The following is a 15,358-nucleotide window of genomic DNA, read 5'->3' as shown; positions in this document are numbered from 1 at the left end:
TCAGATTCACCATCGCATTGGAGACTTTCAGCCCTCTTCTCAATGATTGATAGAACAAATAACCGAAAAACCCATGAGGGTTTGGAAGATCTAAACACCATCCACCACCTTGGCCCGACTGTCATCTCTAAAACACTATAACCAACACATAGAATGTACGCGCTTTTCAGGTGCACATGGAGCATTCCCCAAGACAGATTGTGCTGGGCCATGAAAGTAAGTCTCAGTGGGTTCAAAAAGATTATAATTTATGAGTGTGTATGTATGTGTATATGTATTTATATATGTACACTTATGTATTTATATATACATATGTATTCATTTATTCGTATGGTTTTAAATTAGAAATCAACCTAGATGCCCAGAAAATCCTCAAATAGCAGGAAATTAAACAACACACTACCAACTAATTCGTGGGCCAAAGAAGACTTCAAAGAGAAGTTAGAAAATAATTTGAACTGAGTAATAGAGGAACGTACCAAAATTTATGAGATGCAAGTAATTTAGTCCTTAAAGGGAAACTTACAGCTTTATAAGACTGTAAGAGGAGAAGAAAGGTTTAAAATCAGTGACCGCTGTGTCCTCCCTAAGAATCTACATGGAAAGAACAAGTTAAACCCAAAGAGAATAGAAGAAGGAAGTGTAGATTTCTGCCCATTTAGCAGAAATCAGTAAAGAAAGCGCAAATAATAGAGAAAATCAGCAAAGCTAAAGGTTAATTCTTTGAAAAGACTAATAAGGTTGATTAACTTCTCCAAGACTGATCATGCAAACAGAGTGAGAAAACATGGGTTGCCAGTATTAGGAAGGAAAGAAGGAACAATCCTGTATATCCTACAGATGTTAAGAAGATAGTTGGGGGATATTATGAACAATTTGTGTGCCGACAAGTTTGATGACTTAGTTGAAATGGGGAAATTTTTTGAAAAGCACGGCTTACCAAAAGTGACACTAATAGAAATGGAAAAGAGAAAAAGTCCTGTGTTAATTAAAGAAATGGACTTCATAATTAAATAGCTTCCTACAAAGAAACTCCAGACTTAGATGACTTCATTGTTGGGTTCTATGAAGTATCAAAGGAAGAAATAATATGAATTTTAGGTAAACTCTTTCAGAAAATAGGAGGAGAGAATGCTTCCCAGCTCTTTTTTTGAGGCTGCCATAACCAATATCCAGATTGGGAACGGACCTCACGGGAAACGTACATACTGCTGTCCCTCGTGAATATTAATATAAAAATCCTTAAAATATTAGGACATCACATCTAGTGATAGACATAAAGGATAGCACCTCATGGTCAGGCGGGGGTTTAACACAGGAACCCAGAGTTTTACAGGGTTTGTAGCTGATTCTTGAACAACGTGGAAGTTAGGGGCACTGTCAGAAATCCACGTGTAACTTTTGACTTCCTCCCCAAACTTAACAATAACAGCCTGCTGTTGACCAGAAGCCTTCTCGGGAACATAAACGGCTGATGGACACGTGTTTCGTGTGCTATGTGTATTGTAGCCTGTGTTCTTACAGTAGAGTCAGCTACAGGGAAGAAAATTCTATTAAGAGTATCTCAAGGAAGCGAAAACACATCTTCAGTGTTGTACTGTGTTCATGAGAACCAGACTAAAACAAGCCGCATGTCAGTGGACCTTCACAGTTCAAACCTGTGCTGTTCTAGGGTCAGCTGTACCTACAAGGACCAGTGAAAAGTTAACATTTAAAAGAAGACCAAGTAGGGAAAAAAAAAAAGACCAAGTAGGAAACATATGAAACAAGTGTAGTCTTACAGAATTGGTATGATGTTAGTTATTTTGAGAATAGACAGCTTTAGATGATAGCAAACATCCCTGTGAAAGGAATTGGCTAAAAATATTACATGCTTTTGAACGCAGGACATTTTCTTAATAATTTTCGTATGTCTTTTTGGCTGCCCCATTTCCCATTTTCACTGAGTTGAATCTTTACTGTGAGTGCTGATCGCATTTCTTCACTTTGGAAAGTCTATTCCAGTCCAGTTTGGTGTTTTCTGGGGACTGTTGTATGGTTGGAGCTGTGTGGGGGACACGCATGACTGTCCCATATTCGGTCTTCCCACGGCAGCAGAGACCATTTAGAAACTTACCTGGTTAGAAATGGGTACAAAGTAGCGTCAAGATGGAGGGGTGGTTCGGGTCTGGAGATCTGGGAAGAAGTCTAGGTCAGTAAGAAAGTTCTGGAACTTAGCAGGTCCTGGCCGGTATTTACCTCTCAGAGAGCATAGTGAGAAGCAGGCGCGGGGGGGGGGGGGGGGGGGGGGGGGGGGGGGGGGGGGGGGGGGGGGGCTGTGGAAGAGGAGGAGGCAGGGAGGAGGAGGGGGAGGAGGGAGGGGGGGAGGAGAGGGAGGGAGGAAGAGGGTAGGGAGGAGGGAGGGGGGAGAAAGGGGAGAGGAGAGAGGGGGAAGAGGAGGGGAGAGGGAAGAGAGAAGAGGCAGGGAGGAGGGGGAGGGGGAGGGAAGAGGAGGGGAGAGGGAGGGGGAGGAGGGGAGAGGAAGGATGGGGAGGAGGAGGAGGAGAAAGAAGCTGGTGGAAGCACCCTGGGGAGGACCAGCAGAGAGGGAAGGCCTAGGACCAGGCCCCTTGACTGTGAGCTCACCGAGTACCCACACGGGCCAAGCCTGCTTCTGAGGATGGAGCCGGGAGAATACCTGGGCTAAATACCTGGGATCTTGTCCTGCGGAGCTCAGAGATCTGGAGGAACCCTGGGGAAATGGAAAGCGGGATCAGAGGAAGGGGCTTCTAGATGGCCGTGGTCAAGGAAGGCTGGAGAGTGAGCATGGGCTGGAGAGGGTCCTGGACAGAGGGTCCTGGACAGAGGGTCCTGCACAGAGGGTCCTGGACAGAGGGTCCTGCACAGAGGTGGACTAGGAGGGGTTGGGCGGAGAGGCAGCCTGTGTGCGAAGGCCCATGTGTGGGGAGGCCCCCGCAGCTCCATGACTGAAACTGGGCCCTGAGGCCTCCTCCAGGCCTGTGGGCCGTCTTCCCTGCCTCCATACCCGACACCACCTCGCTCCCAACAGCCCCGGACAGACAGCAGCCGACATCCTTCCCTAGGGACGTGGGACTCGCAGCACTAGACCCGGGCAAGGCCTGGGCTCTCCGAAGTGGCTGGCCACCCTGTCCCTCCTGCTTCTGTCCTTCCCCTCCCCCATCCAGCCCATCAGCCGCCCCCACCCCCACCCCAGGCTGGCTGGAGGGTGTACAGTGCCCACTCCGGGGACTTGGGAGAGGCCCCCCGCTGACTTATGGGGCATGTCCGGCCCCTCCCTCTTCCCCTCCCAGTTGCTACAGTCACACTGGCCGGTGTGGGATTTTGTTTCTGTTCAGGGCCCGTGAGGGTAATAGGGAGAGAACAGCTCGTTACCATTCCCAGGAGGCCGGGGTATGCCAGGCCTCGTAGGGTCACGTGAGGTTGGTTGGGAGGCGGAGCAGCCGGGGAGACCAAGCCCGAGAGCATGGTGTGAGTCATCTCAGTGGCCCCTGGGAGTCTGAGAGCCAGGGAGAGGCCGATGGGAGTTTGGACTAGGGTTGGTTGTTTGCACATCGTAGATGTTCTGGAAGGCGAGTCATTTCTTCTGTCTAGGAATTAGCTGTCCCCGGGCGGGGCGGTCTCTTGCCCATGTCTGCCGTGGGACTTCACTTCTCTGATTGGCTTGGGGGGGCCAAGCACTCTAATGCATAACCCTACCAAGACCACAGGCCGTGGGAGAGAAGCGGTTCCCCCAAGGGACAGTGACACCTGGAGATGGGGGCCCAGTGGGCCAGTTCGCGCAGGCTGGTGGGTCAGCGCAGGGGGCTGGCTCACTATGCTCAGACCCTTCAGGGCCCGTACCCTTTTGTCTCCTAGGGAGTCCTGGAGGTGCTTTCAGAGGTGGGCTGCCATCTGCGCGTGTCTCTCTTTGATGTCACCTACCGACACTTTTTCGGGAGGACATGGAAGACCACGGTGAGGCCGGTGGAGCCGCTGTCCAGGCAGCCATCCAGGATCGTCTTTGAAGAGGTGGGCCATGGTGGCAGGCGGGCCGCTCTGGCCCAGAGCAGAGGTGCCAGGGATATGACCTGGGGTCACGACAGACCCCAGAAACGCCATGGAGCCACAGACGGGCCCTCACAAAGCTTGTCCTAACACTGGGGCCCTGCGTCTCTGAACAAAACCGACATGGACGCCAGGAGTCCCGGCAGAGGAGAGCGCGTGGCTCTCTCGGAACAGGAGGGTCGCTTGGGGGTCTTCTCACCTTCAAGGGACCTTGGGGTTCTTGGAACAAAGTTAGGAAGTTATTGTTCTCAATTGGCACCTTTCCCTCACCCTCTGTGTCCCCCTTCTTTCATTTTGGCTCCTTTCTTTGTCTTGAAGATGAGCAGTTGAGACTCAGAAGGAATGTCACTTGCCCAGTGGCAGGTGGCAGAGCTGGCGCAAACCCGTGCCTCTGTTTCCGCCCCGGGGGGCTGCGTTGGTGTTGCTAAGGCGGTTCGGCCGGCTTGGCTGTGTCCGGCTGCGCGCAAGTAGGGGTTTTCCGTCTTGCTTCGGCTGCACCAGATACAAGCCTCTGTCCAGCCCTGGGGCTGGGTGCCCGGGCGGCTCCGGCATTGGTACTCGTGTGCAGGACGTGGGGGGGCGGTGACAGAGTCCTTGTGAGGTGTGGTAAGCTCTGGAAGGAGGCCAGTGCGCTGTTGTCCCTGGAGGAGAGCGGGGGGACCTCCCATGGGAAGGCGAAGAGGGGGCTCCCCTCACGGCGAACACCAAAACGGAGCCTGCAAGAGGAGGGGCTGGCCCTGTGCAGGCTGCAGTGGGGGCGCCGGGGGTGGGGGTGCCAGGGGCTGGGGTGTGGGGAGTGAGGGGCGCCGGGGGACTGGGGAACCGAGCTCCCCTCCTGCTCAGCCTTGGCTGCCCTCACTCCTTGTCTTCTGCTGAGCTGGGTGTGGCGAGGGGGTGGGTTAGTGAGGACCACAGTGCTTGACGTTTCTGGACGATTCTGCGCTCTTTGATCCTGGGGTTGCTGAAGCTAGAGCCGGTAGCAGGGCCAGCGTGCAGGACGGAGTGACTGACTTGCTCTGGAAGCTGCCGGGGCCCAGGTGCTATGCCCCAGGCAGGCAGTAGAGGCCAGTGGCGCCCCAGGAATGCGCTGGGCCTGCCGCGCCCTTCAGCCGCGTCCTTCCAGCCCGTCCTTCCTGTCATTAGCTTGACACTCGGAATACAGGGAGTAGGTTTCTTTCCAGCTTGGCTTGTGAAAGACAATCCCGTGTGCGGCGTGTGCGTGCGTGCTTCTGCGCATGTCTGTGCACACGGGCCGTTCCGTGGCGGCACCGACACACGGGAGGGCTGTGTCTCCTGCCCGTGCGCCCGTGGGACTGAGTACATGGTGCCCCGGGTGGAGGGGAGTCTGAAACTCCGTGAAGGTCTCTGTGGTTCTGTTGGTTGCCTGTGTTTTCTGGTTGGCGTGGGGAGATCTGAGTGGAGCTGGGCACGCTGCCGGTGGCAAGGGCCCATCTTGGGAATCACCGTGGCTCTCCAGTCCCAGTGTGGCTTAGTGACCCAAGCTTGTGTGCTTGGGGTTTTTTCCTGAGTCATCAGTGTCCTATGTAGCCCCGATTGCATTACTCGGCACACAATGTCGTGAAGAAAGATCGTGGAAAAGAAATCTTGCCTTGAACCTGCACTGGTGTTTCCATGAATGAAGAATTCCTCCCCCCTCGGCCTCAACCTCCCGGGCGCTCATGTAGAGCCTCTCAGTTAGGGGACCAGGGTTCTGAGCTGCCCTTCCAGAGCGCCCTCGTGTAGAGGCGTCCCCTTTCACTTCTGCTGAGATGGTTAATGATTTGTTCAACCTCTCGGAAAGCATCTTTTTAAAAAAAAATCATCTGGGGGGCCAAAGTGCCATGCAGTTTCTACATTTTCTTTCTGAGCTGGATGTGATTCTCCTTTAAATTCTCCCCTTAGCTAACTGCATGCAGGCTTCCCACCACAGTCCGGGTTTTCCTCCTCCTCCTCCTCTATGGGATGACTGGGCAGGAGCCCTGGAGCTTTCTCCCGCCCGGGACTCGCCTCAGTCCTGGGTGTTGCTAGAGGAGTAGGGAAGCCAGCCGTCCGAGCTCAAGAGACGGCTGACCGGGTTGCTTCTGCTTCCCTGAACCAGTGCCACAAGAACATTCTTGCATGTTCTCATTCGTCAGAGTAATGAGACCCATGCAATTCTCTCTTTAAGAGTGGAGTCTGTCAAGGAAAAGCACTGCGGTCCCGAGGAGAGCCTGGATGCTCTTCTGAGTGACGTGAGGAATCCCTGACTTCTCGAACGTGTGCGGCTTCTCTCCCCCCACAGCCACGCTGCCTCTCACGGGTCCTCTGTGCTGCTCCCTGGTGTATGTGACCATGGCAGGAGCGAAGGGCAGCCTCCTTCCTGGGGGTGCTGGCCGTGGCGGGCCTCCCTCTGGGGAGGGGCCCTTCCTCTCCGGCTCCACAGAAAGCACCCCAGGGACTTGGAGTCAGAAGTGGCGGGACCGCTCTCCAGGATGCTTCTCATAGGGAGGTTTAACCACGTGCCGTGGGGGACGATGGAAAGCTTTGAATTTGTGAACTTGGGCTGTTTGTTCGCAGTTGTGTGTACTGTGGGGTGTCTGCGTTGCTTATTCTCTGAGAAAGCTGAGGACTGTCCTGCAGGCTGGCATGGGGCTGGCCACAGGGTCGTAGGAGTCGATGGAGGAGGCCTCTCACTTATGCCCAGGGGGGTCTAGGCCCGTGACCCAAACTCTTGACTGATTCTCTCTGGGTGTGAGAGGTAGCGCTTTGTGCATCGCAAGGTTATGTGGGGGTAAATAACAGGTTCTTCGTGAACGAACACCAGTGAGCAGGGGGATCCGTGTGCACCCGTGATGGCCACGGCGCAGGCTCTGTTGCTGGAGCTGGAGTTAATGTTGTTACTGGGGGACAGGGCTTCTCCGCCCTGTCTCCGCCTCCGCTCGCTGACATCCGGGGCCGGACCCATCTCCTGGTGGGTCTGGATCCCCATGTGTTGTTTGCTGTGGGTGACGGTGGGCTCTGTTCTGGGGGGACAGAAGCTTCTGACTTTGGGACTAGAGACTTTGCGTGAATGTCCCAGCGTGGAGTTTCGGGTGGCAGAGCCCCCGTGCCTGGAGTGCTCAGCCTCGTGGTGGGACGTGCACAGGAGACGATCCAAGCTTCCAGCGGAGGCTGAGCCGGCGGGTCGGAGCCGCAGGAGGTGTTGGTAAGTTACCTGCCTTCCTGAAGATGCGCTGTTTCAGGTTTGTTTAAAAAGAATGGTCTCTCTCTCTCCCCTGGCCCTGCCGCCCAGCCTTCTGCTTGGGACTGAAGGGGGCAGGTGGTGTGGCGTCACCGCTGGGGACACGTGGCTGCAGCTTCTCCACAGAGGCACGTCCTCGGAGGCTCAATTTCAGTTCTGTCATGTGGGTGAGAAATGGGGGCCTGGCCCCGAGGCAAAATGGCCTCCATGTTTTTGAAGATGAAGGCATTAAGACAGGAGCATTTCCATGATTTATTAATCTGTTTATCCTGTCAGGGAGGAAACCTGTCAAATGTCGGCGAGTGGGATGTGACTGGGGTGAATGAGGGCCCCCTTCGGTCAAGAGAGGCCTCTTCTCGCAGGTGATGTGATGGGCTTGACTCAAACCTCCATCATGAGATTTCAGTGGATGCCCAGGGTCAAGCTCGTGGCATGGCGTTCATTAAATGTCCTCAGGCTGACGGCCTGTTTGCCGGCTCTGCTCGGCTGAGTGCCGGTGATACGTGTGGCCGAGCCCATTGCCGGGCTGGAAGCGGGCTCGGCGCCTAGGCCCAGGTGAACCGGACTGGCCCGACTTTGCCCTCCTGGGGACAGTCCCCACCAGGGGTGACCAGGGGATTAAAGGTCATTAAAGACCAAAAATCAGCTGAGTACATTTGAAGATCTAATTGGCTTTATCCTCGACTCATGAATCGGGCAGGATCCTGTCTAGCAAATAGAAAGGAGCTCTGGGGAGCTGGACAGAGTGAAAGGCTTTTATAGGCAGAATGGGGTGGGAAGAAAGTGACCTTCCTGTGGGGGTGAGAGAAGCCACCCAGGGAGACTCTCCTGGGCACTGATTCCAGGTCTGTGGGCTGACGGCACCTGCCCGGGAGCAGTGGGAACGGCGCGCGGGTCCGGCATCCCTGGCTTTGCTGCCCGGGGCTTAGCGCAGGTGGCTCTGGGGCCTGGTGGGTTTTTCCTACAAGGCTGCAGAGCTGCCCTGGGCTCTGGCCTCTGGGAGGCTCTTACTTCCACATGCTTCTGGTTGGTCCTGAGCAGGGTTTGTGTTTTATACCTGCCTAATCTAGCCTTTACCTTTCACTGTGAGCTTGAGGGTGAGTTCAGCACCTTGCTGTTCTCACACTGAAGGGTCCGTATGTTACATTTGGAGAAGAGCACGTACCCTTCACGGTAGCACCCCTCAGACCTTGGGTCAAGGCCAGGCTGCGGCACTTCCTGCGGTGACCCTCCTGGTTGAGGACGGGGTCTTTGCAGACAACAGCGGGCTCTGGCTTTGTTGTTCAGCCTCAGAACAGTTGTTTTTGGGGGTAAATGGGAGAGAGAGGAAGGAGCCGTAGATTAAACTTGGGACATCGGAAGCAGCTGGTCCCATGCACGGCCTCCAGGCAGAACAATTTCAAGGTGACCTCTAAGTGGGTGATGACTGTGGCTTTGCATCAGGGTTTAAGGTATTTGTTTCACTGCCAAGAAGGACGCAGTTGGGGTTCCTAACACGGCGGAGCCCAGGTATAAATACAAGAGGTGAGACATGCACAGACCCGACTCTACAGCAGGGCTTTCGAAAACAGTTCTTGAGTCTCGGAAATAGAAACATAATTCTCTTTTGGTCCAACCACCTGTCAGCTGTAAGTGGTCATTATTTCATCATTTTGCAATAAAAGATAATAGAATAACGATTTATATCTCATGGCTGATGTTTTAATGTGTCTCTCTGTTATCCTGGGCTGACAGTCTGTGATTACAGTGGACGTCTTCCTGGTGACACTGTGGTAATGACTCGTTAATGGGGGATTAGTCCACGTTTAAATCACGTCCTCACAGGCCCGGCCTGGCCCAGCCTTACTGCTCCCTGACCGGGGTGGGAGTGGGGGGTCGTCGTCTCTGTGCTCAGTGGGTGACCTGGCACCCCTGCTTGTCCCCCTGTGCGGGCGCGGTCCCGGGGACCCCTCCGTGTCCAGAACCACAGCTCAGCGCCTCCGTCTAGGCTCGTTCTGCAAAACCTGGCAGCGCCCTGTCCCCATCTTCTACGGCCACGACGTACGTCTGTTAGTTTAAATGAAAGCAGCCGCACAGGGCCTTGTGAGGTGGAAGGAAACCGCAGAGCAGAGAGAGTGGAGGTGCTTCCGTACCCCGCACGCTCACAGGAGCCTGCACTGCGTGAGGCTGGACGCCGGGGGTCACCGCCCCCGGTGACGGGCAGGGCCGGGGCCCCGCGGGGGCTGTATGTGCACCTGAGGGAGTGGGAACGTCACAGGCGGGAAGCCTTTTAAGAGCGACTTGAGCACCATCTGCTCGGCTTACGGCCAAAAAAAAAAAAAAAAGGTCCTGTAAGAAAATGATGTCAAGGTGGTATTTTGTCATAAAAAGGTGTTAGCTGGGCTCTGAACTGGGGGTGGTTACGGAGCATCTGCGGAAATCGAAGGCTCCTGCCTGGCTGGGCGAGAGCTAGTTTAGCTGGTCTCGCATGGCACGGGGTGAGAGCCCGCACTGGCGCGTCGAGCTGCAGCTTTGTGCGCTGAGTGCTCTGTGAAGTTGTGCGCACGCATGTGCGTGTGTGTGTGCCCTGCATGTGGTGCACATGTGTGCTTGTGTGTGCGTCCGCACGTGTGTGTGCAGCGGTTGGGTCCTCGCCAGGCCGTGGGGTGGCGCGGAGAGAGCCTGCTGGCGGCATTTTCTGTGGGTGGGAGGCTCCTGGAGCAGAAGCTAGTAGTCTGATGTTGGGGGCTCTGGAATGTTCTTGACTCCGAGGGAGCTACCGTGCTGTGCCTCTTCTCTCCTGCCACGCCCTGGAAGGGACGCAGGGTTCCACGCGGCCACACACTTGTGGCGTTCTCAGGATGGCAGAGCGTGCAGCTGGTGGACGGTGAGTCCGTCACCTGAGTTGTGGTTTCTGTTTTGCAGCCCGTGTACTTTCACACATCCTTCAACCACCCTAACGTGGTGGCCGTGGTCGAGGTGGTCACCGAAGGCCTGAAGCAGGACGGCTCCCTCCAGGCGCTGTCGTGTGGGTTTGGAATTCTCCGGCTCTTCGGCCACAAGCTGGAATCCCCGGCCTCTGCCTCCCAGGACAAGCGGTACCCGCCTCGTTTCCTTCCTCCTTGGGGTTTTCCTGCATCGTTTGGTGGAGACGTAACTGCTCACCACGGGCCATGCCAGAAAGTGTCACGACTGGCAGCTTGTGGTGTGGTCTGTTGCCAGCAGTGTGTACCGTGCGAGTCACTGTTGGCCATTTCTGAGTGAGCCGGGGAGTGTCCTGTCGGCTGGCGTGGGGCTGGCCCGGGCCCTGGCCGTGGGAGGCGATGGCGGCGGGCTCTCACTTACTGCCGTGGGGTTTAGGGCCGGAATCCAAACTCCCGAGTGATTCACTCTGGGCGTGAGAGAGAGCGCTACGCATGTTGTAAGTGATGTAGGGACAACGGTAGGGTTCGAGGCCGACGGCCAAGAAGGAATTCTTGAGACATCTTTGGTGCGAAAAGGTGGTTTTATTAAAGCACTGTGACGGGACCCATGGGCGGAAAGAGCTGCCCCGGGGTCGTGGGAGTGGCCCATCATCTGCTCTGAAGTTGGGAGGGTCAGGGAGCGCCTGAGTCTCTAAGGAGTTGGGAAGCAAGATTCCCGGGACCTCGAGGGGACTAGCTCTTGCTGGGGAAAGGTCACTTATTACCGTCTAATAAAACCTGGTCCTGAGGCCCTTCAGGTGTTTGTCGGTGGGTCAGATGCTTGGGGATGATCAACAACAGATAAAGAAGTTTCTGAAGGAATTTTTCTACATTGAAGTAGACGTACAGCATCCTGGGGGTCGGGCGAAGATGGCCTTTTGCCCTCAGCAAAGTATTAACATGGAGGCAGCTGCGTCCCTAGAGGACGGTCACTCTGCTATTTCGAGGACTTGTCAGTGGGCTGCAGGTAGTTATTTCTCTTCTGCCTTTGTTCGCCACATCAGCGAGGTTACGTGGGCTCTAGATAACACGTTCTTCACGAACAGACACCCCATAAGCAGGGGCATCCGTTCAGCACCGGTGCCAGGCTCCGCTCAGGAGCTGGACGCAGCAGGACGGAGAAGACAGCGTGTCACCCCGTCTGCGGGGGCTGAAGTTCACGTTGTCCCTCTGGACGGGGCTTCGCAGCCTCGGCTCGCTGACATGATAGGTTTCCCTGGGGTGGTGTTTCTGTCTGTCTGTGCGCTGGGGGTGTCTGGCCAGGAGCGCTGGGGGCCGCGTCCTTCCTGCGCAGGAGGCGTGGTGCGGCGGTGGGGAAGGTCTGGCAGGTGCAGCGTGAGAAGCATGGCTGAGGTTTGTGACGCCCGAGGCAGCGGGCTGACGTGCGCTCTGCGGGCTTGTTTTCCAGGCTGCGGCTGTACCATGGCTCCCCCCGCGCCCTCCTGCACCCGCTGCTCCAGGACCCCGTGGAACGTAAGACGTGCGGCCTGCCCGGCCTCCCCATGGTTTCCCGACAGTTACCCGCTTCGAGTCCTTCTCGCTCTTTCTCAGCAGGAATCTTTGTCAGCTCAGCTCCTCTATTTAGTGATTAGGGCAGAGGGTGTCGCAGCTGGAGCCGTAACACGCTAGGCTGCGGGGAGGGTGTTGCTTCGCGCCGGTGGCCCCGGGAGAGGCGGCCCCAGAACTGGCCGATGGGAGGTCTGCCCGCCTCTGGCCTCTGGGGCAGGGCCCTCATCCACCAGAGGAAGCAGCTGCTGTGTGTCAGAGGCCACGCTGGCACCAGAAACCTTTCGCTGTGAGGCCCTTGGTTCTTTCCAGCTCGTCCAGGCTGTCCAGCTGTGCCCGACTGCGGACTGTCGTGCAGGGATGCCCGCGTCCTCCTCCTCGAGGGATGTGGGTGTGGAGGGGTCCAGTGGTTGGCGGTGGATCTCTTTGGGAGGGTGACTTTTTGTGTCTGAGCTGTCGCTTGGATTCTGTGATGGGAATTTTGAGCGTGCCTAGTGGCCTGAGTTAAAAATCGAGCCAACCCCAGCCCTTCCACGGCCTGCTGAATTTGGTGAAAATTTCATGGCAGAGTGGGGAGTATCTGAAGCTTACTTTTACTGATGAAGATTGGCTCTTAGGTTATGTGTCAGTTGAGGCCAGTCATCATTTTGCCAGCATTTCATGTCCTGGAGCTCCCATAGGGTCAGGACTTTTTTTTTTTGAAATTTTAAATTTTATGTTAAGTGGACTTAACACCTGCCGTGGGGCTTGAACGCTCGACCTTGAGATCAAGAGTCACCTGTGTTCGTGATTGAGCCAGTCGGGCGCCCCAGGACCAGGACCTCCTGAGGGATGTGCACGACCAGCACCTTGCCCGGGGCAGCTGGGAAGGTTGTGTGGGGATGGGTGGTGGCCCACCTCCTCGTGGGCATTTCCAGAAACGTATGCATTTCTTGCCTGAATAGGTGATTCGTTCACATGATTCAGAATTAAAAGGTATAAAATGCACGAAAAGGTTCAGTGAGGCCTCTTCCCCCCACTGCTCTGCTCCCTCCCCGGTGCCCGAGGTGGCCTCTCGGAGTCTCCGGGACCCAGGAGGAGGGGGCGACAGAGGGGTCTTCGTACTAGGACAGAAGCAGAGGTGCCTGTCCCACTCTCATTATTCCCTCTGCTTTTCCCTGTAATGGTTCACCCTAGAAGGTCTCTTGGTGTTAAACACCACCCCCCCCCCGTTCTTCGCACAGCCACGTGGTATGTTGTCAGGTGTGTGTTCTGTGCTTGACTGAGTGGCTTTGCGAGTGGGCACTGGGTGGACCCGGGGCACCGAGGTTGGGAGCCTCGCTGGTGTGGACGGCTGCGCTTTTGCACCTGTGTCCACGCAGCTGTGGGCTGAGCTCCCGGAAGCTGCGGTGCTGGGCCCGGGGGCTGGTGTGTAACACTTCTCCTGCTCACCTTCCATGGAGGCCCAGCCAGTGTCTCCAACCAGCCAGCCACACAGGAGGGTGCCTTTCAGGGCATTTGAAATTTTAAAGTAAGCAGACCCCATTTTTGTAGTGGTTAGGAATGAAAAATACAGTTTTCATTAACATGTTTTTCTAACGAGTGCAGTAAGTCATATTCTTTTCTCATGAAATCATGTAGTGTGCCTCAGGAGGTGGTGAGGCCCCTGTCAGTGGGAGAAATCAAGCCCCAGCAAGACTCTCTGGTGGAGATGAGTAGAGGGCATGTCACGGGTTCCTCTCAGCCCCGGGGCCCTGTGGTCCCGAGTCTCCCTCTTCTGGCATCCCAGCTTCTGTGGGTGCTGTTCCCTCCGTCTCCCTGAGCTCTGTGTCTGGGCCTTCCTCAGCTGCTTCTTTGTCCAGGTTGCTCTCCCTCTTCACCCCCCCCCCTTGCTCTCTGTCCGCTATGTGCATCTGTCCTGGGCTTCCGTCCGCTCTTCCTTGTGCTACGGGTATCCGTGGGTTTGTGTCTTGCTCTCAGAGGCTCCCCTCAACCCGGGTCTAGTCCTGCTGCTGAGTGGGAAAGGGAGGCTGGCTGAGGCCCGGGGTGCCTTCTAGCCCCCCTCTGATGACGGGGACCAGGACCTGGACTTCACCACACGGCGGGTGGGGGAGGTGAACAGCAGAGATTTGGTTAAGTTGCATTAAAAGCAAATATCTGTGCCCCTGAGGTTCTAGCAGACAGTTACTAAGGACTGATTCTTTTTTTTGCTTTGTGGCTGAACTGACAGAGCAATTCCCCTTTCTCTGTCGAAAAATGTGTTTCCTGGCTTGCGGTGTTTCTTTCTTAGAGGCGCAGTTCATCCTCTGGTTTGACCGAAATGGCCTTTGGTTCCAACTGTCACATAGGTGTTTTCTCCCCCAGAGAACAAGCACGTGACCCTCATTGAGGGCTGCAGCCTCCAGTACGCGCTGAGGCCGCACCCGCTCCTGGAGCCTCTGTTCCATCTTCTTCCCGAGAACCTTCTGGTGTCTGGTGTGCAGCACATACCTGGCCTCCTTCCAGCTCACGGAGAAAAGGGTAAGGGCTGCTCCGTCTCTCCAGCCGGTGAGTCTGTGCGCGTCGATGGTCAGACCTCGCCAGAGTCAGGCAGGCTCTGGTGTGCGGAGGGCTGGCCCGGGAGGGTGGTGGTGGGAGGGGCGAGGGGGAGGGGGTAGGGGAGGGGCAGGAAGGGAGCAGGGCAGTGCTGTCTCTCCTGCTGTCCCTTCTGAGCAGGGTCTCGTACCCCTCAAGTCACTTCTGCCCTGTCTTGGGGAGTGCTTTTGTAAGTCAGAGAGTTGGTGTCTCTGTGACAAGGCCGGGATAGCCACGTTGCTAGTTCTCACCCTTATCGGACCGTACCAGGGGCCTGATTATTATTATTATTATTATTATTATTTTTTTTTTTTTTTTTTTTTAAGATTTTATTTATTTATTTGACAGACAGAGATCACAAATAGGCAGAGAGGCAGGCAGAGAGAGAGGAGGAAGCAGGCCTCTGGCTGAGCAGAGAGCCTGATGCGGGGCTCGATCCCAGGACCTGGGATCATGACCTGAGCCGAAGGCAGAGGCTTTAACCCACTGAGCCACCCAGGCGCCCCTGATTATTATTATTATTAAGTTGTGAGGTAGACATAACGTGCACTGACTGTTGTAACCGTTCGTAGGTGTGCATTTCAGCGGCTGTAAGTACTTCTACCACTTGTACAACCGTCTCCACTATCCCCTTCCAGAACTTTCTCATGTCCCCAAACTGAAACGATAGCTCCCGCACCCCTCCCCCAGCCCCGGCCCCCGCGTCCCGCTTCCTGTCTCTGGGAACGCGCCTCCTCCAGGGTGCTGCTCAGTGCTGGCCCTTCGGCGACCGGCTTGCTGCGTTGGGCGTCGTGTCTTCACGGTCCGGCCTTGTTGGATCACGTTTGGGACTTTCCTTCCTTTTTAAGGCTGAATCATAGTCCATGGCGTGGAGGGACCACATCTTGTCTCTCCAGTCTGCCCGTCCACGGGCACTTGGGTCGTTCTGCCTGTGCTGTCGTCGTGGTGCTGCTGTGAGCGTGGGTGTGCGACGGCATCGTTGGATGCGGAGGTCGGTGGGTGTGCAATGCTGGATTCTTTTCAAAAACCAAAATCCACATGAGAGTCTTAGAGCTCTGTCTTGGTGTGTTTT

The 15,358-nt window shown here is 55.6% G+C and overlaps 1 protein-coding gene across 10 annotated transcripts in view; it reads left to right on the top strand.

Annotated features, from left to right (window-relative positions):
* NPHP4 (nephrocystin 4) overlaps positions 1–15,358 on the top strand; it is a 105,291-nt gene that overhangs the window by 9,442 nt on the left and 80,491 nt on the right. For 6 of the 10 annotated variants that reach the window (XM_045063634.1, XM_045063627.1, XM_045063625.1 and 3 more), the window contains exons 4-7: positions 3,877–4,029; positions 10,190–10,362; positions 11,636–11,700; positions 14,077–14,259. In XM_045063634.1, the coding sequence (XP_044919569.1) occupies positions 3,877–4,029; positions 10,190–10,362; positions 11,636–11,700; positions 14,077–14,259 (574 nt within the window). The remainder of the gene's footprint in view (positions 1–3,876; positions 4,030–10,189; positions 10,363–11,635; positions 11,701–14,076; positions 14,260–15,358) is intronic. The other 4 variants (XM_045063630.1, XM_045063631.1, XM_045063629.1 and 1 more) reach the window with 2 other exon arrangements.

This window comes from Mustela putorius, unplaced genomic scaffold (genome assembly GCF_011764305.1).
Source record: "Mustela putorius furo isolate JIRA1106 unplaced genomic scaffold, ASM1176430v1.1 tig00003853_pilon_pilon_pilon, whole genome shotgun sequence".
NCBI classification, from domain to species: Eukaryota; Metazoa; Chordata; class Mammalia; order Carnivora; family Mustelidae; genus Mustela; species Mustela putorius.
Note: the sequence above shows the minus strand (reverse complement) of the source record. Positions and strands in the feature narration are given on the sequence as shown.